Source organism: Diorhabda carinulata, chromosome 6, assembly GCF_026250575.1.
Source record: "Diorhabda carinulata isolate Delta chromosome 6, icDioCari1.1, whole genome shotgun sequence".
In the NCBI taxonomy this organism is placed as follows: domain Eukaryota; kingdom Metazoa; phylum Arthropoda; class Insecta; order Coleoptera; family Chrysomelidae; genus Diorhabda; species Diorhabda carinulata.
Genome location: NC_079465.1, coordinates 28565861 through 28590516, shown reverse-complemented (window position 1 = coordinate 28590516; position 24656 = coordinate 28565861). Strand labels below are relative to the sequence as shown.

The window sequence follows — 24656 nt, the reverse complement described above, 5'->3', positions numbered from 1 at the left end:
CTGCCTCAACCCACTTTTTCTGCGAGTCGTGATCAGAGTTTGAACAAAAACTGAAAGATGCGTTAGATTAGGTTAGGTTTTTTCCGAAAATGGATATCAAGATTGAACATTGAAAAATTGAATTGACACGGTTTTGAGTATTAGTATGGAGAAATGTGAGGAATAAAGGAGATAATATAATACAGGAATTGTTATCAAATGAGACCTGGGAAGATTATGATAATATTTAGGACTTTATGAAATGTACAGAGTTAGAGATAACGATAGATATGATATAGTGATAATAGGATTCCATGAAGATGCAATTAACAAGTCAACTACAGCAGGCTTTATAAAGCCTTGGTTGGAGTAGAACTATTTCGAGTCGGAATTGGGCAGGACGGCCAAGATTTAAGGAAGATATATTCTTCCAATTTGCTAGTTTCATTTATTTTTCACTTAGTTATAGTTTTTCGTTTCCTCTCATCTCTATTCTAGCTAATTGTAAGTTTCCAAGGTAGCGCTAACGTCAACCTGCAATATCGATAATTGGGTTCATATAATAAAAACGCGCCAAAGTCAAAAACGGTTGGTTGGTTGAATCTGAAACTTAGATGTGTGATTAAACTATTTTTTTTTCCATTGTTCTTTTGATTTAAACTTCCTACCTTCAATTCTGAATAATACCCTGGACAACAAGAACTAAACTAGAACCCTACTCAAAGGTAGGACTGAATCATAATCTGGAGCAAAATTATTTCAGCGAACTTTTTCTTGTTTTCCATTATTTCAATGTTTGGAATTTTTTAACTCCCGCTTATGAATAAAGTTCTCGATAAGAGAAAAAGAAACTGCACTCGTCCATTGAGTCAATAGTTTGTTGAATCTTTTTTATTATATTATGAGGTCAATTTATGGAATCTTTTCGTTTAAAAAACAATAATGATCAATAGTAATTTTGAGTGTACCAAAGGGTTACGCACTTATTGAGACTCCAATGCAATAACTAAGTTTCTTTTGTCGTGAAAGTCTATATATATTCTTACTAAATTGTCTCTTCCAATTCAAAATCAGTTTCGACCTTTGTCCGACTTTATCCAAATTTAACGCTGTTTACATAGGATACACATAACAGTATTACAAAATACAATGAATTGTCGTCAATAGGATAAACAATGGAAATCCATTAACAAACCACGATCAGAAAAACATACATCCAATTATGGAGATTTAAGTATGCTTGAAACAGCAAATTAAGCAGTTAAGCAATTTGAGTCAAATTTATAATTTTATCATACCAATTTTGATGTAATCACGAATAATTTAAATCATAGTTATTTTTTGAGGGGATTTATATTTATAAATATAACAGTTATTTCTGTTTTCATTGTGGTATCCATATTGTAGGTGATTGTATTGTTTTGATTAATACGATTATGCAAATTGTCAATTTCAATTCTTCGGTATTTCTGTTTTGATATTTTTCGTATTTCTTCATGATTTGTTCGGTAATATTTATTCGTATGTAAGGAAATATGTTCATCATTTTGATGTTAAGGTTCGGTTCTGTGGCTATTTGTAGCTTTTGCTTTTATATTAGCCATAAATCTAAATTCAGGATCTGATAGTTAAATAGCTTTATGTTTAATTATTAGTATTTATTGTTTTATTATTGAATTGTTGATTGAAAACTATTTGATATTTACGTATAGTATTCGATGTTAGTCACTTTTAAACTCAGAATTGCAATGTACATTGAAATAAGTCAAGATAATTAAAGCAAGGACTGGAACACTTATTGTAACACACTTAAATGATTTCTTGACAATATTTTCATGAATATATGAAATATGAACAAAATATATATTTATCGGAGTACAACGCAGTTGAAAAACGTAACAAGCACTATGTAATTCTAGTAATATATTATACTATTTTTTCGAAGAGAAGATCTCTTCTCCATTAAATTAGCGACACTTTCATCACATTTATTCTCCTCATCAAACATCTTTTATAATCTAAAGCACGTAATTAAAGACACAAAAAAATTATTTCGGGTACGAGTATTGGAAACATCATGGTACTCCACTTATCTGATTTCTACTTTCCGTTTATCCTCTTGGTAGCATTGTGATGTTTTCATTTCTTTTTTATTATTTCTTTCAAATCTTGCATTTATTCAACTTAATTAACAAACTTTCTTCAGAAATTTATGGTGACGGAATTTCTCAGATCCAGTTTAAGTAAGATAGTGAAAGTACTCACTGTCACTTGCTACTACTTTACTAGAAGTATCGGATTGTTTTATGTTTTCACTTTCAAACGTAACGTATTAGAATTTTGTTAAATCCCAATGCAAAATTTAATGAGTTGAAAATTCGACAGCGTTTTATTGATGTAGTGACTTTTTCGAAATATTTTTGGAATATGTTATTCGTGAAATTGTGTACTTTTGTTGTGATAATTTTAGAAGTTGTATGGGGACAAAGAACATCTCCAAATAATGTGAGTATTTTTATAAGAGCCTCATATTTTTCTGTTCTTGATAAAGAATTTTCAAATACATTGCACAAAAAAGCTAAAAGGCGGGCTTCAATTGTATTTTAGAAATTCAGAAACAGGCTCGCGTGATATTCAAAAGTATCGTTGTTTGTAACATGAAGATGATGATGAAGATGAAGATACATTTATATATATTTCTTATATTGTATTTGACCATAATTTCAGTCCCAGATGATGAATACATAAGTATTCGAAATCTTCGAAAATATATTGAAGTTAGTCCACTTTGGTGTTTCTTTGCCACGTTCCCTATAAAAAACTACTCATAATATAGCCGGTAAAGACTTCAGAATACAACTTCAATATCTATTTTAACAATATTAACGATAGCTTTGTATGTGAATACGATCAACGATAGTTTTTATCTTTTAAATTATTATTTTAGAGCGATTTGGTAAACAGTACACGTTCAAAAACGGGCAGATTCTTATTCAATCAAATCTTGACATTAACGGGACTTTTTGGCGGAGGTGTTGAAGGAGGAGGTGGTTACGATGTCGATGATGATAGTGGAAGCACCGAAATAAAATCTAGAAATTGTTCTTGTGGTAAGTGATTAAATATTAATAGAACTTTCAAATTGAACGTTCAATGTAGGAATGATTCAAAATGGTACAAAAATAGTTACGAGGATATATTGAGAAATTCTTAACCTACTATAGAACCAAACAAAATTTCAATGTCAAAATATTTTATTGCATAACATATTCTCTTCTTAATTGGATACATTGATTACAGCAAACCTGCAACGTCTCTAGACCTTTAAAAAAAATGTTTCTTCTTGCTCTGCAAATCAGACCTCCACAGCTTTTATAATCTCCTCGTTGGAAGAAAATTTACGACCTTTTCAGCTATTTTTCAGTCTATGAAAGAGATGATTTGTGTGCAGGAGCGTTAACCTGCAAAAACACAACACTTTTGCATGGCTTTCCGCGACTTTTCTCTTTAATTTTTTCCCGTAGAGTGGTCAGTAATGTCGAATAGTAATCTCCAGTTATTGTTCTACTCCATGGCAATCCTAAAATACTGAAGCAAGAACTTCTGCAGCAGATTTTTGAGCACGAAATTTCTTAGGTCTTGGAGAACCAGAGTGTCGCCATTCTATCGATTGTTGCTTTGTTTCTGGATCGTACAAATGTACCCAAGTCTCATTCATAGTAACAGCTCGGTTTATTAAGATGTCTACATCATTTTCAAATCGAGAACAGATCGAACACGATGCTTCTACCCTTGCACGCTTTTGGTCAACATTCAAACATTTGGGGATCCATTTTGCAGCAATTTGTCTCATGTCCAAATTGACGTGAACTATTTGATGAGCGCGATCGTATGAAATATTTAGTGCTTCAGATATTTGTTTTAGCCCAATTCGACGGTATGATAAAATCAGAAAGGGATGCGAATAATAATTATTTCGACTCAGATCCAATCTAGAATTTTTCGCTTATAACTTTTCCATATTTGTGAACTATCTTTCTGATCCAATCGATGTAATAAATAATTATTCGATCATTTGGACTGATCTTTCTCCACCAACCACCATTTGTATTAGAATTCCACAAAATCCATCATGAGCTGAAAGGAAATTGTGTCAAGGAATCCATGATATACATCATATTACATATATAACAATTGAAATTATGTACACAAAAAACTTACTTTTAGAATGTGGTGTCTCTAATCAAGAAAACAGAATTGTCGGAGGTCGTCCAACGGGAGTCAATCGTTATCCATGGATAGCAAGGATTGTATATGACGGGCATTATCATTGTGGAGGTTCCTTATTAACAGAAGAATACGTTTTAACAGCTGCCCATTGCATGAGGAAGTAAGTTCAAATATCATTGAATAAACTGTTTTGTCCTTTTTATTTTTCGTACATATCAATTGCATGAATTTTGACAATTGTCATTAAACGTACTTGAAAATGATCTATTTTACCGATGATACGATTTGATTTTCTAGAATTTTAACTCAAAAGATATTTCCACTTTCCATTTCCATTTTCCCAGTCTTACGTAATTTTTTACTTGTTTTAGGTTGAAAAAGTCCAAAATAAGAGTTGTTCTGGGAGACCACGACGTATCCACAACTGCAGAAGTTCCAGCGATGATGAGAGCTGTCGCCGCCATTATTAGGCACAAAAGTTTCGACAGTGATACATTCAATCATGACATAGCTCTTTTAAAACTGAGGAAACCAGTCCAGTTCACCAAGCAGATCAGGCCGATTTGTCTACCTAAAAGTAATGTTCAATTTAATGAATGATAGTATTACATATATTACGATCCAAAATAGAATTTATCCATGTAACAAGATAAAACCATGAGTTGCTTAAAATGTAGTTGTTCTGTAACGGTAAATCGGTTCACGAAACTTTAATTTTTGCTATACCATTAGAGGACCTATATATATACAGGTCATGAGGAATAACAAACTTCTGCAATATGTAGTGCCCCGATAATATTTAGCAATTGAAGAAGCTCGCAGGGATGCTGCAGCTAATGCTAGAGGATTTTTCTGATATATCAAAAATGCAGTATCAAGAAGAACTCGCAGAAATGCAAAATTATGAGTCTGTTAAAACTTTATTTAACCGAAATTTGACCAATTGTCTCAGAAAACTATTGTTACCGTTTTCATCTTCAAATTCAGTTGAATGTGGATTTAGTGCCGTAAATGATTTACTGGTAAAAAAATCGTCTGGATATAACAGAACGGAGAGACTTTAGATTGAAGCTAATAAAATCGGAACCTATCATACAATCTCTAAGCACCAAGCAACAAGCGTAAGGATCCCACTGCATTTAAAATATTAATTTGTTATAGACAAAATCTGTATTAAATCAATTCAAATTTGAATTTTAGCTTTTCATTATAATTTGAGAATTTACTCAACTTATGTCTTTATTATATTGAGTGACATGAGAATTTTAGTAGAGCCTGGGTAGGACGTAATATCTTAATCTAGCGTATCCTCAAATTGGACATATTCAAATTTCAGAAAATAAATCCCCAAATACAACCAACTGAATATCAAAGTTTGTATTAAATTTTATAATTAAATATAAAATTCAAACAGTTCAGAAAAACAATTTTCAAAATGATATTGTTAAATATCAGTCATTTTAAAGGTTTTTGTCCTACAAAGTGTCAAACCCAGCTCAAAATTGATATGCTTCAATGATGGGTTGGTGGGAAACGGTTGGAACATGATCCGATTTTTTGATATAGGGTATATTGGAAAGTTAAGTCCATAAAAATTCTTCATACATCAATGAGGGAAAATGAAAATAGAGGTGAATAACACTGACATCAAATAACGAAAATATGATGGTTCATTCCTTTCATATGCTGTATTATGAAAAATTGAGTATCACTACACTAATGACATAAGATTGAGTTTTCTGATAATGATAAAAGGCTTTCTGAAATTAATATTCTTTAATTAATACAGCAATACTCCTAATTATTACAGCTCGTGAGCCTGCCGGTAGAATAGGCACAGTAATTGGATGGGGTCGGACATCAGAAGGTGGAATGTTACCAAATATTATTCAGGAAGTTGATGTTCCAATACTCACTCAAGATCAATGTAAAGCTATGAAATATAGAGCATCTAGAATAACGAGTTACATGATATGTGCAGGAAAAGGAACACAAGATTCTTGCCAGGGTGATAGTGGTGGCCCACTTCTAATCCATGACGGAGATAAGTACGAAATTGCAGGTGAGTAATTATTGTAAGCTTATAACTATTGAAATTCCCTATGAAACTTTGTAGACCAAAGACGTATGGAAACAATGATGAGCATTAATCAATATATTTTTCACTGAAGTACATTAATCTTCTTGCATCTTCATATACTCATCATTTGTAGCAATTGAAAAAGTCTCATAGAAGATAGTTTGTTTTGCAATTCAATCTTTCAATCTTTTGGTAAGTAACGTTCGCACAAACGATAACTATATGTCATTCATAACCTAACAAATCAAAAATTAATGAAAATTCCTGTAGTAACCAGAATCAATATTTCAATTAATCAATATTTCTATCAACGAATATTGAATTTTGAATTCTATGAGTTTGAAAATTTTTACAAGCTTTAATAATATCAAAAATCACCGGCAATCTCAATTAATTTTTGTAAGTAAAATTTTATTATTGCTATATATTTATACATATTACTTATATTGTATTTGACTATAATTTCAATCCCAGACGATGAATACATAAGTATTGGAAAATATATTGAAGTTAGTCCACTTTGGTGTTTCCTTGCCACATTCCCAATAATAAACTACTTTCAGAAGAATAATTAATATATAATGATTGAAGTATTTGTAGAATAGATAAAAATATATTAGTAGATATCTAAAAAACATTATTAAAAACATAGTATTAGAATCAATGTATTTACCTCGAAATTTCAATAAAACGATATTATATATAAATTTGGTTCAGGTTTCTTACATCTTGTTTATCATTCACAGATCATTCATCTTGTTTTATATATCATTTCTTTGATTTATAATATTTGGTAGTTCTTGTCTTGAGCATTTTTGGTGCTTTTGTGACGATTTATTTTGTTCTCCTAGTATTATGTAGTCATTCCTATATAAGTTTCAGGACAATTCGATATGGTATGGAATATATAATATTTGATTTCTTAGTGTGTTCAGTTTTGTTTTTTAGTGTGGTGATAATGTGTTGTGTGATTTATGATTTATATTGATGTTATCTTTCGATAAAATGTATTTCACTTTTTCTGATAGTTCATTTGCATAGGGTAGTGCTATATATGTATCTTTTTCTTCACTTGAATTTATTTGGGTAGTTGAATTTATTATATAGTTCCTATTGTGTAATTTATATGTGCGTTGTCGGATGATTATATTAATTAAATTTTCTTGAGTTAATTTAAGTTAATTTCAATGCTCTATCTAATAATCCTATAATGACGCTGTTTTTTATGTGTGATGGCATGAGTTATAATTAAGAAGCTGCTATTATAAATAAACCAGATCAAATAAAAGATAATATCAGAGCTGGAGTAGTAAATGCGATCACTAATCATAAAAGAAATTACCCTCATAATAAAACTCAAAAACAAATCCAAAAAGAACTGAAAAAAACTAAAGAATTTATAAAATGCAATCGTCAAATTACAAAAAATTACAAACACATAATGCTTCACCACCAAAACTATACCAAAATTACACAAACCGAATGTACCAATGGGTCCAATAGTGTCATATACCCAGTCACCTTTCTACAAATTATCAAAAATAACCAAAAATCTTTTTCACATAAAAGCAGTTCTTAGATTCCGTACATATTCCTGACAATTACGAAATCATATCTCTAGACGTTGTCTCAATGTACACAAATATTCGTAATGATCTCATAACTCATAACACACGTATGGAAAAATAGATGGAATTCAATCAAACAACATGCATCACTCAGCTATGACGAATTTGTAGAAGGTATATTATGCTTATTCAAACTAATAATTATTTCCAATATAAGGACAAGTTTTCCCAACAACTAAACGGATGTGTAATGAGACCTCCAATTTCCTCAAGTCTGGCGTAAATTATTATGGAATATGTAGAAGGGAAGATACTGAATGATATGGATATTGATGTAGTGATTTTTGAAAGATACGTTGACGACCGTGTTTAGCGGTAATTACTAGTGCAATACATTACTTGATAAATTTAATAAATTCAACCCAAGTCTCTGATTCTCTTTAGAAATTGAAAACAACAATCAAGTGAATTATTTAGAGACATTAAAATCAATGATAAAAACTGAATATTATACAAAAGAAACATGGTCTGGAAGATATCTTAATTATAAATCATGCCATCCCAAATCACAAAAAACAGCGTCTTTATAGGATCAACAGATAGAGCATTGAAATTATCTTCTCCATAATATCACCCCGAAGTAATAAAAAACTCAAAAATACTTCCAAAAATAATAATCAATATTCAGAAAATCAAATTAATCGAATCAAATGACAACGCAAAAATAAATTACACAATAATAACAATATAAATCCATGTACACAAATAAATTCAAGTGAAGAAAAAGATACATATACATGTTTTAAATTTTAGTTTAGTGAATTATTTGGATAATGTTTATGTCCTTTATGACTTATACTAATGAATATGATATTAGCTCTATTTTGTAAGTTCTATCTAAACTACAAATAATTTAATTGATTACTGCTACATATTTGAGATGTAAGAACAAAGGAAAAATTAATTTTTCTTATCGAAACAAATTTCTATTTTGAGTGTTTTTATATTCATGATGAAGGTTTAATAAAATCGCAAATAAGCAAGTTGTCAGTGTCAATATCATATTTTGATAAAGACTTATGTAATCTGTTTCAAAGATTATTAAAAAAATTAATTTTGAAACAGAAAACACCTAAAATCAAGAAGATTTAGAAACATATACTTAAACTAGAACTTTGCTCTAATAAGACAAATCAATTTTTCCTAGTCATTACATCTCAAATATTAGCAGTAATCAATTAAATTATTTGTAGTTTTATTAGAATTTACAAAATAGATTTAGAAATTTTACTTGAATTATTTAGGTCTTTTTTATCATTCATAGCTTTTTCGTTCTTATGAATGTAAACCATTTCAAAAAATTTTCTTTTTCTTGTATTATTATTCCGTTTCAAAGATTTTTGAATCTTTATAATTGAATTTATGTTTTCAAATTAAAGAAACTAGAAATTTTTATATATATTGTTATTTCCGAAAAGTCTATAGTTATACATAACTATAAGTAGAGAAAAATCAGTTAAGTACGCATATCGGTAACGGAACTTTTGATTTAATAGCAGCATTACTCTCAAAAAGTGCACACCCTTGTGCCAAAAGGAACAAATTAACTTCATATTTTGCAGTGTCCTGGGAAATGAGTTTAGAATTCTTTCGTTCGTTTACTAATAAGTATATAGCTTCTAGTAACCAAAGTATCGGTCTTTAAAGAAATTAGGGGAGTAATAATCAAATATGTCAAATTCAAGAGAAGTGATATTTAGTGGCCTTTTATAAACATACCAAGTTTTCGAGCTTAATATAAATTATTACAATTGACGATTTTCAAATCTCTATTTCTACAGCAACGCCTTGATATGGTCTGCAAAGATTTTGCATAGAAATATAACTGTCATTGGTAGATATCTTCATCATCTTTATGTGCATTTGAAGAAAAACATTCGTTAAGTTTAGTATATTCGTTAATTTCTTTTTTATTTTCAGGTATCGTGTCCTGGGGAGTGGGATGCGGTAGACCGGGATATCCAGGAGTATATACAAGAGCATTCAAATACGTTAATTGGCTGCATCGAGTTTTGGAAGACAGTTGTTTTTGTACATAATTAAAAATAAATCTTATTTATTTGTAAAAAATTGATTAATTTTATATTTCCGAAGAGTATATGTACCGAACACATTGAGAACATTGTTCAATATTTTCTTGTAAATACATCGTCAAAACAATAATGTGAATCTTGGAATGAGACATCACATATTTATCATGCATCCAGCTTTATTATTCTTAGAAGTAACTTGATATCGAGAAGTAGACTTGCCGTTGGAAGACTATGTTATTTGATCTATTTTGTTCTGCTATTCTATTTTTTATTCGATTGCACATCCTGCACAACTGATGGTCCTCTTTTTTTGATTATTTGAAAATCTTATGAATTGTATCCTTCCTATAGATTTCTTGCATTTTCATTGAATAAATTGCTTACCTCATTTCTGATCGAACGATATGAGAACAATACATTTGAAAAAAATTCCAAACAAGAATCTTAAGCTCACAATAATAAAATGCAAATTGGTTAAACCTGTCCTTAGCCACAATATCAAACATAATAAAAATTTCAATTAGGTTATTGAACTCTTAATTTGTATGAACACTAGAATATTGTTTGGGTAATCAAATTGGTATGTAAAAATTAATGAGAATACCATTTTTCAGATAATCAAAATAATATTTGTAATTGTTTTATATTATTTTTTGCAATAAAATGCACACAGTGATGAATATTGTGATGGATAATGCATCCTACCATAGTGCGTCAAAAGAATAAGATACTTGGTTCACGTAATAGAAAAAGTGGAATACAAGACTTTTTGTGCGGACGTGACATTTATTTCCACGAAGGGAATAAGATTTGCACAATAGTAAGGATTGCAAAATTCAACTAGATAAAATCTAGTAATGAATAAAATCTAATATATGTATTAATATGTTGTGTATTATTTAATACTCACAGTACTGAAATTTGTCAAAAAAAATCCAGATGAGAGTCCAACATATGTATTTTTAAGGACATATTATACCCCAGAGCTGTAATTTTTGCGTCTCTGGGTTTGGGGAATTTCTCTTTCATATAATCTAATCCTTTGCCATCTTAAGGTATAACTTTTACAAAAATTTTTGTCAGGCTGAGCTTTATAAGCAACGATGGTGAAAGAATGTCTCCAGGGCTCACTACAAGATCATTTTCAACATTTTTATGGCCAAGAATAAGTGATTTACGGTTGGGTCACACTTTTTATGTATAGTAATTTAGATTGAAAAAGTATGTGTTACCGCTGTAGTCCAATCAAAAGTGCAATAACTGCTAAATTGTAAAAAATTTTCCTAGCTTTACTGTTATTACATTTTTCCAAAACAAAATCTCATATTCTCGTACGTCCTTCGTATTACAACCATGAGCAACCACACCGAAGGAAGTTATCAGAATATACTAAATCGCCTACTTTAACGCCACAGTGCCGGAAATAAAAAAAAAATTTCGTATCAGGAGAAAGTAAATTCCAGTCGTTCAAAATATGCTTCAAAAGCTCAGCCAGTTTTTCCGACAGATTTGAATCACTTTGTGTCAATAAGGGAGAACAAGTTCTGAAGTAAAATCCCGTTTTGCTGATCGATTTGGAGTCTTTGGCACTATGTTGTGTGAGTCTGTAAGCCAAAGACAAGTTTGATTACTTGATAGAGTGTTTTAAATTGGTAGTAATGCAGTAATGCATCTTGTTTGAGTCAAACAAAAATATCAAACACTTGTCTTGGTGACCAAGCTTGGCCCAGTCTTGGCGACCAAGCTTGACCCATCGTTATCACTCCAGAGTTTTACCAAGACTGGGCCAAGCCTGGCTTACAAGCTTGGCTTACAAGCTTGGCTTACAAGCTTGGCCCAGAGTTCTACATAGTTGGGCCAAGCCTGGGCCAAGCTTGTGCCCTCGGAAATTGGAAATTGAAATGACGTGATATGTTGACAGTAAGATGTATGAATTAATTATCCACAAATATAAAAAGAATATCGGAGTTATTAAAATACTTTCGTGGTTTGTGACAAACAAATATCAGATGTAAGTTAGTTGAATACAATGGGAATACAGTCTCGTCTAAATGAAATTATTCAAAAAAAGACAAGTATGATGTCAAAAATGAATATACAGCTATCACAAATAAACTGGACGTGATTGAAAATCATCATAAATATCGTGTAACAAAAACAGTGTTTGCTAGTGTTATCTTTCATTTGATTTGATTAATGTGTAATAGAAGATTCTGTACATGGGATTATTCATTCTTATTTTTATATTAAAGCGCGTAATTATTACCTTATATTAATACTTCCATGTCATTTATTATGTATGAATTAGATATATTTTTAGGCCACATATCAGAGTGTAGTTTAATTTCATTTCATGTAGAATTACTAATAGAATTTTTTGAATTTATTTTTTTATTTGTTGATATGTTTCTCGTAGTTATTAATTCAATAATTGATTGATATTATTTGTTAGTTACCTATCAATAGTTTTCACTAGCTTCTTATAGTTTGAAACGATTCACTAGTACAGTAATGAAATATTTATCTCATTACGTTCATAATACGAGAAATATCTTTTTATGGTACATTTATATGTGTTTTATATGAAATTATGCAAAATTATTTATCTAAAATGTGTTCAATCGACATCCAAATATATTTCTTGGTTATTTTTTATATGTAAATTATTTTTTCACATTCAGAACTTTCAGATTTTCCATCATCACCTTAATTTACTTACTAGCTACTACGACTAGCTCAATTTCTTCTAATTTATAATGAGTGTTCTGATGTTCTCTTGAGAAATTTTTTATCATAAGGTCCATTCATTCGTAGTTTTTGAATACGAGACAGAATTCCAATCAATTTCTCTGAATCTTAATACATCATATAAATCTTATTTTTCTTAATGGCATTTGTATAGCATATAAATATGTATGTAATGTGTCTTACAGTTCTCACAATTTTTTATAATTCTAAATAAAAAATGAAGCGAAATAAACTTCAATTTAAATAATATTTTCGATTATTATGTATTTCATTCTCCATTGCAAACATGACCAACAATAACGGTGTAGAATAATTATTGCTTCAACTTGACACACTAAATACACCCATCAACTGATATTTTTACATATAGAAGCTTGAAGACCACTTTCCCTCAAATTTTCACTTATACGTGCCGACATTAAACCAGTAGGTGCTACTTCGCCTACGTTGACTACAAAATTCCAAAAAGCCAGCAAGCCTTGAAAACAAATGAAGAAGAATAAACTTGCTTAACTAACAAAGATATACCGGACCATAAATAATCCAGTAGAATTATTCGAACAATTGAAATAAGTGTTAAATATACAAGAGATTCATAAATGATAATTTTAAATGAAATAAATCGGATTCTACACCCAAATACCCAAATATTTTTGGGCAAATGGGTACTCTACATTACACAATTGATAATTTCCATTCCGAGTCCCTTCAGGCGTTCTACCCGACCGATTTGCTTAATTTTTTTTTCTTCAAGAAAGGTATTGATGCACAGATCAGCCATCAACCATCGGATTTCATCTAATTTTCACCATTCTCAAGTTATACTCAAATGCGATTTCCCCCTGTACATTACTTATGGGAGTTTTTCACATACACACGTATCTCAAGTTCTATTCAAGATAGAGACTTCGTTTTGATTTAAGAACACTCGCTGAAACACCTTCTTTCTTTTGAGTTTTTGAACACTTAAATCGGTTGAGTTGGAGAGGAGCTAGGCGCGGACATTCAATGTGGAGTAATGGATTTTTGTAGGTTTTTGGCAATTTTTCTACATTCAAAGATCTATATCTCAGATTCTAATATAGCTACAGAGTTCGTTTTAGTACAAAAACGCTTGATGAAACACCTTCTTTCTTTTGAGTTTTTGAACACTTAAATCGGTTGAGTTGGAGAAGAGCTAGGGGCGCACATTCAATGTGGAGTAATGGATTTTTGTAGGTTTTTGGCAATTTTTCTACATTCAAAGATCTATATCTCAGGTTCTAATATAGCTACAGAGTCCGTTTTGGTTTAAGAACACTCACTGAAACACCTTCTTTCTTTTGAGTTTTCGAACACTTAAATCGGTTGAGTTGGAGAAGAGCTAGGCGCGCACATTCAATGTGGAGTAATGGATTTTTGTAGGTTTTTGGCAATTTTTCTACATTCAAAGATCTATATCTCAGGTTCTAATATAGCTACAGAGTTCGTTTTGGTTTAAGAACACTCACTGAAACACCTTCTTTCTTTTGAGTTTTTGAACACTTAAATCGGTTGAGTTGGAAAGAAGCTAGGCGCGGACATTCAATGTGGAGTTATGGAATTTAGGTTTTTGGCAATTTTTCTACATTCAAAGATCTATATCTCAGGTTCTAATGTAGCTACAGAGCTCGTTTTGGTTTAATAACACTCGCTGAAACATCCTCTTTCTTTTGAGTTTTTGAACACTTAAATCGGTTGAGTTGGAAAGAAGCTAGGCGCGGACATTCAATGTGGATTTATGGATTTTAGGTTTTTGGCAATTTTTCTACATTCAAAGATCTATATCTCAGGTTCTAATATAGCTACAGAGTTCGTTGTTTTCTATTATAATGATTTCTATAATGATACTTATTTGATTGATTCGATGTGAGCGAAGCCGCGGGTAAAAGCTAGTAGCTTTATAAAAATGTATTTCTTTCATTATCGTATTGAAATTTTGTAGTATTTCAGTTCAATGCCTGACAAGTTTTACTTTTCGACTTAATGTTCAGCGAAATATGAAAATTAAGTAAAATTGATGTTTCTAATTCTATTGTACTATCCATGTGTTTTAAAGAAGTAGGTACCCGCGGCAACTTACGTCCGGTCTTCTGGGTGAAACAGTTGAAGAGCAGTCATTCACGATATATAAATTATTATTCGAAGATAGATCGCGAGGCACATTAGAAGTCATGGCTAACTATGTGAGAATTATCAGTGTCTTGGTTTTGTGTTGTTGGGTGACTGTTGCAGAACAACAAACTGGACGTGTAAGTTCTTATTATTTTATGATAGTACATCGAAGAATGTAGAGCGTAACGTGATTGATACGATTGATTGGTAAAAATATTATTGTATGTTTTGTAATTTCGATATATTTCACAGTTTGAGTTTGCTTATAAATTATATTTTAATTTTCTACTTGAAAATGAATTATCTTAAGGTCAGAATGCTGATTTCTCATTTATTAAAAGAATCATTTCTATTCCCTGCCCGAATAATTATTAAAATGCGAAAAATATCTCAAATTCAAGTTATTCCCACCATACATCAGCCATAAACTTTATGTCTATTATGTATATTTTAAAAGAGAAAATTTAAATGCAGCTACATTATCTTTAGGGTTTGTTTTTGTGTATTGAGCTCTACTATTTACATGCCGGTTGCGTATATCGACCGACAGATCTCGGGCACCATATCAAAAGTGAAATTGATCGCTTTCAGGTGCTTCGCCACAATCAACACTGACCAATTGTCTGTTAATGTTATAAAGTTTATATCTTTGGCTAATATCAGTTTCCGCATGTCCTCGCATATGATACTCCACAGAAGTAGAGGCGTACCATCTTCTGTGTCGCACAGGAAAGTTATATTATTGAAATAGGTAACTTTTATCTGATGCAGAGGCTTCCTAATACAGTCCTATCTCGGTATGGCAAGGGCGCTCTTCACATCAAACGTCGCACACTAAAAATTAATTATTAGTTCTTTGTTTCGTATAACCCCGAGATCGCTTTCTTGGCGGTATTGACGATGAGATGAATGACTTCGAGGGTGAAGCAACCTCTGCGAAAAGCGTAGTTTTTTCTTAGTATCAGTTTCTCACAACTGTTTCTATCCTCCTATATGGTATTAGTCTTGGGGATTATACCGACCGTATACACGCAGCATACGAGGTGGATAATACGATGAGAGTGCGTCCCATGGCTGCTCTAGGTACTACTGCTTCCACGTGGCAGAGGTTACCTAATCAAGATATCCATTGTACAGATAAATATGTCTGTGTATGTGGAAATGTGTCATATTCTTCAAAATAATTTTAGTGTCTGCATTGAAAATAGACATATACCAAAATCCAAAAATCAGCTGCACTACTTATTATACAATGAGATGGGAGTACTCTGTTTTAACGAAGTTTCCCAATAATTAAAAATCTCAACAATAACATGATAATTTTTTTTAGGTAGCGTCAAATACAAACCCGTTTTCAAAATTATTCAGCTCCACTTTTGGAAATGCCTTAAATCGGCCACCCCCTAGACACGATACGCCTTCATCCCCATGTCAATGTAGTGAGTATATTTAATTTCAAACTGTAATAGTATAGTCAATAGATGTGTAGAACACTGATATATCCATATACTTAGAACTGTTCAAACATTATGTTATGCCAGTAGTGAAAAGGAATAACAAACTGTATTTATATCGTTCCTCATACTGAAGATGATTTCATTCATGTATGATTTTAAGGAATTCAAGAAGTTATTTAATAACGATAACTGATTGTGTTTACTAATAAAAAATAAGATTTGTGGAATCAATGTATAATTTCTCAAATTTTTGTTTATCGTAGTTTTGATTATTTACAATTCCACACTAAATTTTTTCTAGCTTGTGGAGAAAAAAATGAAGATAGTCGGATAATTGGCGGAAGACCGACCAATGAAAATGAGTTTCCCTGGATGGCAAGATTATCATATTTCAATAGATTCTACTGTGGTGGAATGCTTATCAACGACAGATACGTTTTAACGGCAGCTCATTGTGTGAAGGGGTAAAGTATTATAGACTACATAATAGTCTTGTTAAACAACCCAAATATTTTCTACTATTAGTTGAAAACTCAATTTGATTATTGATTCTTTAGTGAATATTATTGATTCATCGAGATCCAAATTTTTATAACAATTAAAATCGCTCTAATATAAAATATGTCTAAGACGATGTATTGAAACTAATATGACTTCATTCCTATGGATGATCACCATAACTGGTTATATCCAGCAGCTTTTTTATATTTGTTAAAATCTGTAATTATGGAAATTAAAGTGGATCGTACTACACTTAAATTTTTATCGTAATTATATAGCAACGAATCGCAATATGAATATACAGAAGAAATCTTTTTTTTTTGTGAAAATAATGGTATAAACAATTCACGAATACCACAGATGTGTAAGTACGTTTCAAAGAAAATATGTTAACCGTTTAAATGTCCATTATATTGAATAACAAACAATACCGTTATTCAATAACCGTTTAAAATACAAAATGGCATTGAATACAGAGCGGAATGAGAGAAAACGGTTTCCACAGATATCAAATAAATAGTATTTCGACTATCTTGAAGAAAAAAATGGATTGAAATAATCAAATATGAAGAATAAGGGTAAAAATAATTATCACCTCAAAACAAAAATTGAATATAAAACTGAATTTAGTGAAAACTACCAATACGTTTACATATTAGACGTTTCTCCCAAGTATGCTAGTACCTTTTAAGGATGACGCTGTTAAGTAAATTTTTCAAGCTCTTACCAAAACTCCGTACATTGTATTAACCTGTAATTGTTAGTTGACTTTAAGCCCGCGTTCTTGATTCAATTTGGTAAAATTTTTGTATATCAGCTCGTTGACAGAGTTTGCAGTTCTAAATCTTCAAAGAAGCCTAGCAACCATCGATCAAGGTTCTTTTGCATCACGGTAATAGAATCGTCTTTTAGAATTCGATTCAAGAATGCGGGAATAATTATCCAATCGCGATTTTATACGCAAATCTCAAGTTACAAGAAAAAATTTTAAGTATGTTTTCTAGCGGAACGAGTTATTTCTTTTCCACTTCTGTTTTAAATCTGATTGCATGTGTACTGACGCTTCATCTTTTTATTTTGAACTACCCAACAGGTCTTACGCATTTTAACGTTTTTAACTTTGTAACAGCAAACGTCAACCATTATTCTTCACTACCTCAGTCAAAAGTTTAAATTTAATTATATGAGAATACTTTGACATACTATGAACTTCCATTTATCGTTGTATAATGCAGGATGAGCCTCAATTTGAGATATAAAATCCGTATTAATTGATTTCACTTCTTTTAAAGAAAAATTGTACTAATAAATAACTATCTGATCACATCTTATACACAAACACTTAGATATTGACACTAGAAGTAATATTATATATTAAGTGCGTTGAACTAATTGTGACGCTGTCTTCATAGGGCAGACATCTCAATATTTAGAAAATAGACTAAAAGGTCATCAAAACACTGAAAAAAAACATAAATTTAATAATAAAGTTTCAAAAATGCTTTGAACCTAATACACGAAAAAGAAAATTTATAGAAATGGTTCATATTCATAACAACGGAAAATATATAAATGATAAAAAAGATGTGAATAATTCAAGTGAAATTTGTAGTTCTAATAAAACTACAAAAAATGTAATATTTGAGAAGTAAGGACTAATGAAAAATCAATTCTTCTTATTAAACGAAAGTTCTAGTTTGATTTTATTCTTATTTCGATATTCTTGATGAAGATGATCTATTGATCAATGTCAATATCATATTTAAGAAAACTAATTTTGAAACAGAAGAGACCTAAAATCAAGAACACACATCTAAAAAGAGTTACTTATAATTTAGTTTTGAATAGATTTGAACATGAGCCTGACCAAATGAGCTCCCAAAATTTCATTGAATCTAAATAAAACATTCAATAAAATGTACACATGAAATTTTTCTTCAATTTCCATTTATTTCTTACCTTCATTGTTTTAAGGTTTATGTGGTTCATGATAAAAGTCAGTTTCGGTGAACACGATAGATGTAATGACAATAAGAAACCCGAATCAAGATTTGTTCTTCGAGCCATTGCTGGAGATTTCAGTTTTCTTCATTTCGACAACGATATAGCTTTGTTGAGATTGAATGACCGAGTACCAATAACACAGTTCATAAAACCAATTTGTTTACCAAAGAAAAAAGGTGAGAAAGTGATAATAATATTTGCTTCGGCTAAGTAATTTAGGATAAGTATGTAATGACCAATATATCGTGATTCTAGATGTGCCAGTTTAATGAAAACATATTTAGGTTACCATATCGTATTCTAAGAACGGATGAAATTTTCGTTTCATTTTTGAGAATAAAATGCAACTGTCATGGTACTCGTCGATTGTGGTATCTCTTATCACGAAAAAAACTTCGTGATATTTTATTTATTAAATCAACATTTTTGTTCTAATTTGTATATAGCTTCAAGAAAGTTACGTCAAGTTAATATCGCTCTAACATAATAGTTCGTTTTTTTTATATAAAAAAAAAACCGCCAAATTCGTGATACTCCTACTAGAAAAATAATATTTATTGAATTCTCTAGAAGTTGACAAAATTTGTTAGTTTTTTCTGTATTATTGATAAATGATAAAAGATGCGGTAGCCTTATAGAGCAAGTTTTTCTTCACACAGTCGGAAGAGAAAATTGTGTTCGAATTCGTTGTAAGAATGTAAGATATGGCTCAAGTAGATTGAATAAACTGTCTTTAATTTTATAGTGTGAAAGCGTTTTGTAGATATTATATATTTTGTTTATCATTTACAATTACTACTATTGTTCAACTAACTTACAGATATGTTTTTTTTTTAGATAATGATTATGTTGGTAGTATTGCAATAGCATCAGGTTGGGGAACTTTAAGAGAAGATGGTAAGCCAACCTGCATCCTTCAAAAAGTCGAAGTACCAGTGATTTCAAACGAAGACTGTAGAAAGACCAATTATTCTGCAAACATGATATCGGATAATATGATGTGTGCTGGATATCCGAAAGTTGGACAAAAAGATTCCTGCCAGGTATGTCCCTACTTATTCTGTTAGAATATATAAATTTTAAATAATTTATTCAAATTATAAATCTAAGATCAAGCTCGTATCTATTGTTTATTACCTACTACATGCATTTGTTTATGAAAATTTTTCAATTTTACTGACTTTTCCGTATCTTTTGTAATCTCTAACTTGTTGAAATCCGAGTCTGCCAATACAGCAATAAAACTAAGTTTAACTGGAGCTCCGTTGAACATTAATTGTTTAGTCAATGACGATAAAAAAGTGGAAAATGTGTATTTATCCCATATAGCAGAGTTTTGTATACAAATTTGGATTCAGATTCTACCTACCCTCTATTTCAAAATCTACCCTTTGCCGGGTATTGCTTTATCTTATTCTCGTTTCCGTTTTTTTGATATTTCATGAATCGTATTGATGACCTCTTAGTCTATTTTCTAAATACTGAGATGTTTGCCCTATGTAGACAGCGTCACAATTAGTACAAGGCACTTGATATATGTATAATCTTACTTCTTTTGTTTTTTTGGTGCTTTAATTTTTGATTTAGTGAAATTCTTGGATACTATATTATGTCCTTTACGACTTAATCTAATATCATATTTATTGAAATAATTCGATAATTGTTGGGAAAGTCCTTGTACATATGGTAAGGAAAAATGTTTTATGTTTTGATGTTTCGTTTCAGTTTTGTTTTTAAATTGATTGTAGTATCTGTTTATCATTTTCTTGAATATGTTATTTATCATTTTTTTATCATTTTTGAATAGCTAAGCATGTAAATTCAGGATCTGATAGTTGGATAGATCTATCAGTCAAACTTATTATTACTGATCTTTTTTGTGACATAGGATGACACGAATTGCAATTTAAATATCTTGAGGACCAAGTTGGGTTCGTATACCATTTTGTTCTTATGTTATTGTTAATTTTATATAATTTTCTACTTATGTTTTCAATTTGGTTCTTTGGTACGGTAGTAATGCAATCATCTACATATCGGGAAAAGAATGGTATATTTATATCAAGTTTGCTTAGAACAGTTTCCTCAAGATCTTCCATTACCAATTGTGCTAAATCACTTGAAATAGAAGCTCCCATAGCACAACCAACAATTTGTTTGCATATTTCATTTTCATATTTGAAGTACGTTGTTGTAAGTGTGAGTTCTATAGCTTTTATGAATTCATTTTGAGGCATTTCTGTATTTTCTTTAATTTTGTCACATGTTTTCATTAATATATTTTCCACAATGGTAATAGGAATATTTGTATATAAGGAAACCACATCTAACGAAATAAATACATACTCATTAGGAATTTTCATATTTTTAATAATTTTTCCTTTGAAATTCCATGTGTTTTTGATAAAGTATTTGTTTTGATATAAAAATTTTTTAAAAATATTTTCCAAATAATTAGATAATGGGGTGAGAGAAGTTTAAATCTTGAAACTTGAAACAATCGGTCGAAGGGAAATTCAGGTTTGTGGAGTTTTGGTAAACCATATATTTTAGGGGGTAAGGCATTGTGAATTTTCAATTTTTTTGCGTCTGATGGCGAAATAAAAAGTTAAAATTATTAGCTGGTATAGGAGACATGCTTACTAATTTAAAAATATCTATTCAAATCTATTTTTTCGAATTCCATGATTCGAAATGTTGGCTTGCCCATGACATCACGTTTTTCGTAGGGGATATAATTCAATGAGAAACTGGATATTAGAGAAATTGATAATAACTAGATACCTCAAATATATAATGGGCAATACTAAATCTCAGGAGTTCTTCACAGCTTAACTGTCTTCTAAATTGACAATAATACTTTTTAGACATTGATGAAACAGCAAAAAAATGGTTTTTGAAACAGTGAACTCTATATTTTCAATATTAATGTGCCGAGTGCATGTCAAATTGTCGAGTGCGAATGCGCACTCGAGGAAATTATGAGACAATTTGACATGCACGAGAGGGCATTTTGGCAGACTATTTCCTGAGAAAAATTTAATTTAAAATAAACTTAATTCTGTGTTTATAAACACCATCGTCGGCCTCCAGTAAAGTTGTATATTCTAATTGCATTTTCAATAATTGTTCCTTTTCTTAAAATATAAAATTAAAACCAAATGATGTTTATTAATCCTAGACGAAAATTTGGCACTAGTGCAAATTATCGATAATTTGCACTAGTGCAGTATTATCGCTGAAATTTGATCGTTGCTAGGTAAACATAAAATATTACAGCTTTTTGGTTGGCTTAAATTTTTCGAAGGAAATAGTCGAGTGTATTTAGTATTTTCAATTTCTTTTTACTTCTAGGGTGACAGTGGAGGCCCATTGATAACAAAAAAAGCTGACTCAAGATATGAACTTATAGGTACGTTGTGTCTTTTTACATAAAAGTTAATCTGATATAGATATGATAAGTCTGTTTCACAATTCAACTGAATTAAATGAACACCCTCAAGATTAAGGGCTTTAATAAACTGAAAAGTAAACTATTGACATGAGTGATATACCTGACAGTATCATAAGATAATAATATATCAGAGTAAAAATAAATTTAGGACAATAACTTCACATTAGCAACTGTGATAATTATGTGAATTGATAGATTACCTGCGACATAAATAATATCAAAATACAATTTATTTCAGGTAAGATTACTTTAGGTCGATTCGAATGACGTTGATTTTTATAGCATTGGCTTTATCAAAGATATTCATAGATAACACTGATGTGGATGAGTGAGGGACATTCATTTTGGATAATCAACTCGTTAGTTCGTGTCTTATCTTTGATTTTTCGGAAAATTGAGAAGTAACTAATTTCATACATGTTAAAAAGTGTAAATATTGTTGAAATTATTTTCAGATTACAAGTTTTTGCCTCATGTCAAAATCAATTTCAAGAGTATTATTGAAGGATTCGTTTTAAAAAGCATGGTATATCTAATTTTTCATGAAAACTCATGTAAAGTGGGTTTTTTGTGTGAAATATTGGACTAGACATTTTTATTTTCACCTCTTTGTTTGAATTAATCTCATTGTTAAAAGATAATGTATATATCTTTCGTAACTTACGGTTTCCTATACTAGTCGATTGAAATTTATTGTCTCTCTCTCGAACAAATTAAGTGTCAAGAAAAGATGAGGATTATCCAAATTTTTATTAAAAATGTATGTTATTATTTCCAACAAAGTTTGCGATTTTCACTTATATCACTTAATTTATTACACATATGTTTAAGTGGACATTATTTTGTGGCTGGCAATCTTTGTTACAATAATCATTGTTATAGTTATATAAATATCATTATAACATAATATTTATCTTTATTTATATTGTCAAAATTTCAGTCAACAAACAAGGAAGACTTTCAATTGGACTTAATACAATAATTATTGATCTCGCTGATTTTTTAGGTTTATGAATTTGGTAGTATGACCATTATAGTTCGTTAATTTCTGTTTACATTCTTTCTCAATTTGTTTATTGTTTTAAAGTTTTTCTGGTTAACTTATTACAATTATTAGTTTTTTGGAAAGTTGCATCATTAAAAGTTCTTTATATGATTTACTTCTTGGCAATTAGTTCTCTGCATAAATATAAATACTGTTTCTTCATTATAACTATGAAACTTCTTTTTCCATACTACTAAATTTGGATTTTCTTTTAAAAACTTTTTGGTTTCGTTTGATAGGTGGTTTAGATGATAGGTTCATGAATATGGTTAGTTGCGTGTTAGCCTTTTCAGCTCTAATTATATTTAATTCTTGTTCGTTTTGCATAAGAGAGAATTTGTAATAAATATTGGCTAACATAGTTTTAATTGAAATATCATTATTAATTATGTTTCAATAAATATCAAAAATTTGCTGTACGCGCCGGGTACAACCGAAAACCTTTGATATTATTTTTTTATGACTCATTTACAGCTCTGATTTGCTTATATTATTTTCATAGAATCAATTTCTAGCAGAATCTCTTTCTAAAACCGAATTATCGAGGAATTCTTTTTATATAAATACTCGCTGTTTTATTAATGAGGAAGTCAGTAAATGTAATAGTGAACGGATACAAATAGTGTGAAGTAACCGATAAATTATTTGAGTTAATGAATAGTTAAGTATCAGTGAATAATTATTATAATTAGCAAGCAGTTAGTGTTTAGTGTTGTCATTTATATTCGAGCCAATAAAGAATCAACTATATTCATAACGACCTAGCCTATTAAAATTTATCTAATTCCTGTAGTAACCATAATCAATATTTCTATCTTACGTCGATTTTGAATCCTATGAATTTCATGTTTTGACAAGAATTAAAACAATTTAAAGCCACCGCAAATCTTCTTTAATTATTGTAAATAAATTTTATCATTGTTATACATTTATAAATATTTCTTAAATTGGACTTGACAATAATTTCATTCCCAGACGATGATGTTCTAATATTTCAGGAATTGTTTCGTGGGGAAATGGATGCGCCCGACCCGGTTACCCAGGAGTTTATACCAGACTCACAAGGTATTTAGATTGGATTTTGGAAAATTCACAAGATGGGTGTTTCTGTCAAGACTGAACTGAATAAATAAGATTTTAATCATTATAAAAGACTATACATTCTTAAAAATAAATGCACAATAATGTATTTTATTTATAAGTTCTTAATTTATTATTGAAATTAAAAGTTCACTGTATAAATAATGATGCAATAGAACGATTATTTGTTCTTTTTAAGTGACTCTTCATTTAATGAATATGCATTAGAAACTCCTTGTTGCTTTTTATTTAATGTGATCTAACCAAACAATCTTAACCAACCA

At 30.3% G+C, this 24656-nt stretch overlaps 1 protein-coding gene across 1 annotated transcript; it reads left to right on the top strand.

Moving 5' to 3' along the window:
* The first annotated feature begins 4245 nt into the window (after positions 1–4245).
* LOC130895809 (transmembrane protease serine 9-like) lies at positions 4246–24493 on the top strand. The gene is made up of 12 exons (XM_057803358.1): positions 4246–4369; positions 4581–4786; positions 6020–6271; positions 9838–9948; positions 10863–10938; positions 14776–14968; positions 16162–16270; positions 16590–16754; positions 18754–18969; positions 19631–19836; positions 22148–22205; positions 24291–24493. The coding sequence occupies exons 1-12, from the start codon at positions 4362–4364 to the stop codon at positions 24410–24412; spliced, it is 1722 nt and encodes a 573-aa protein (XP_057659341.1). The 5' UTR covers positions 4246–4361; the 3' UTR covers positions 24413–24493.
* The last annotated feature ends 163 nt before the right edge of the window (positions 24494–24656 follow it).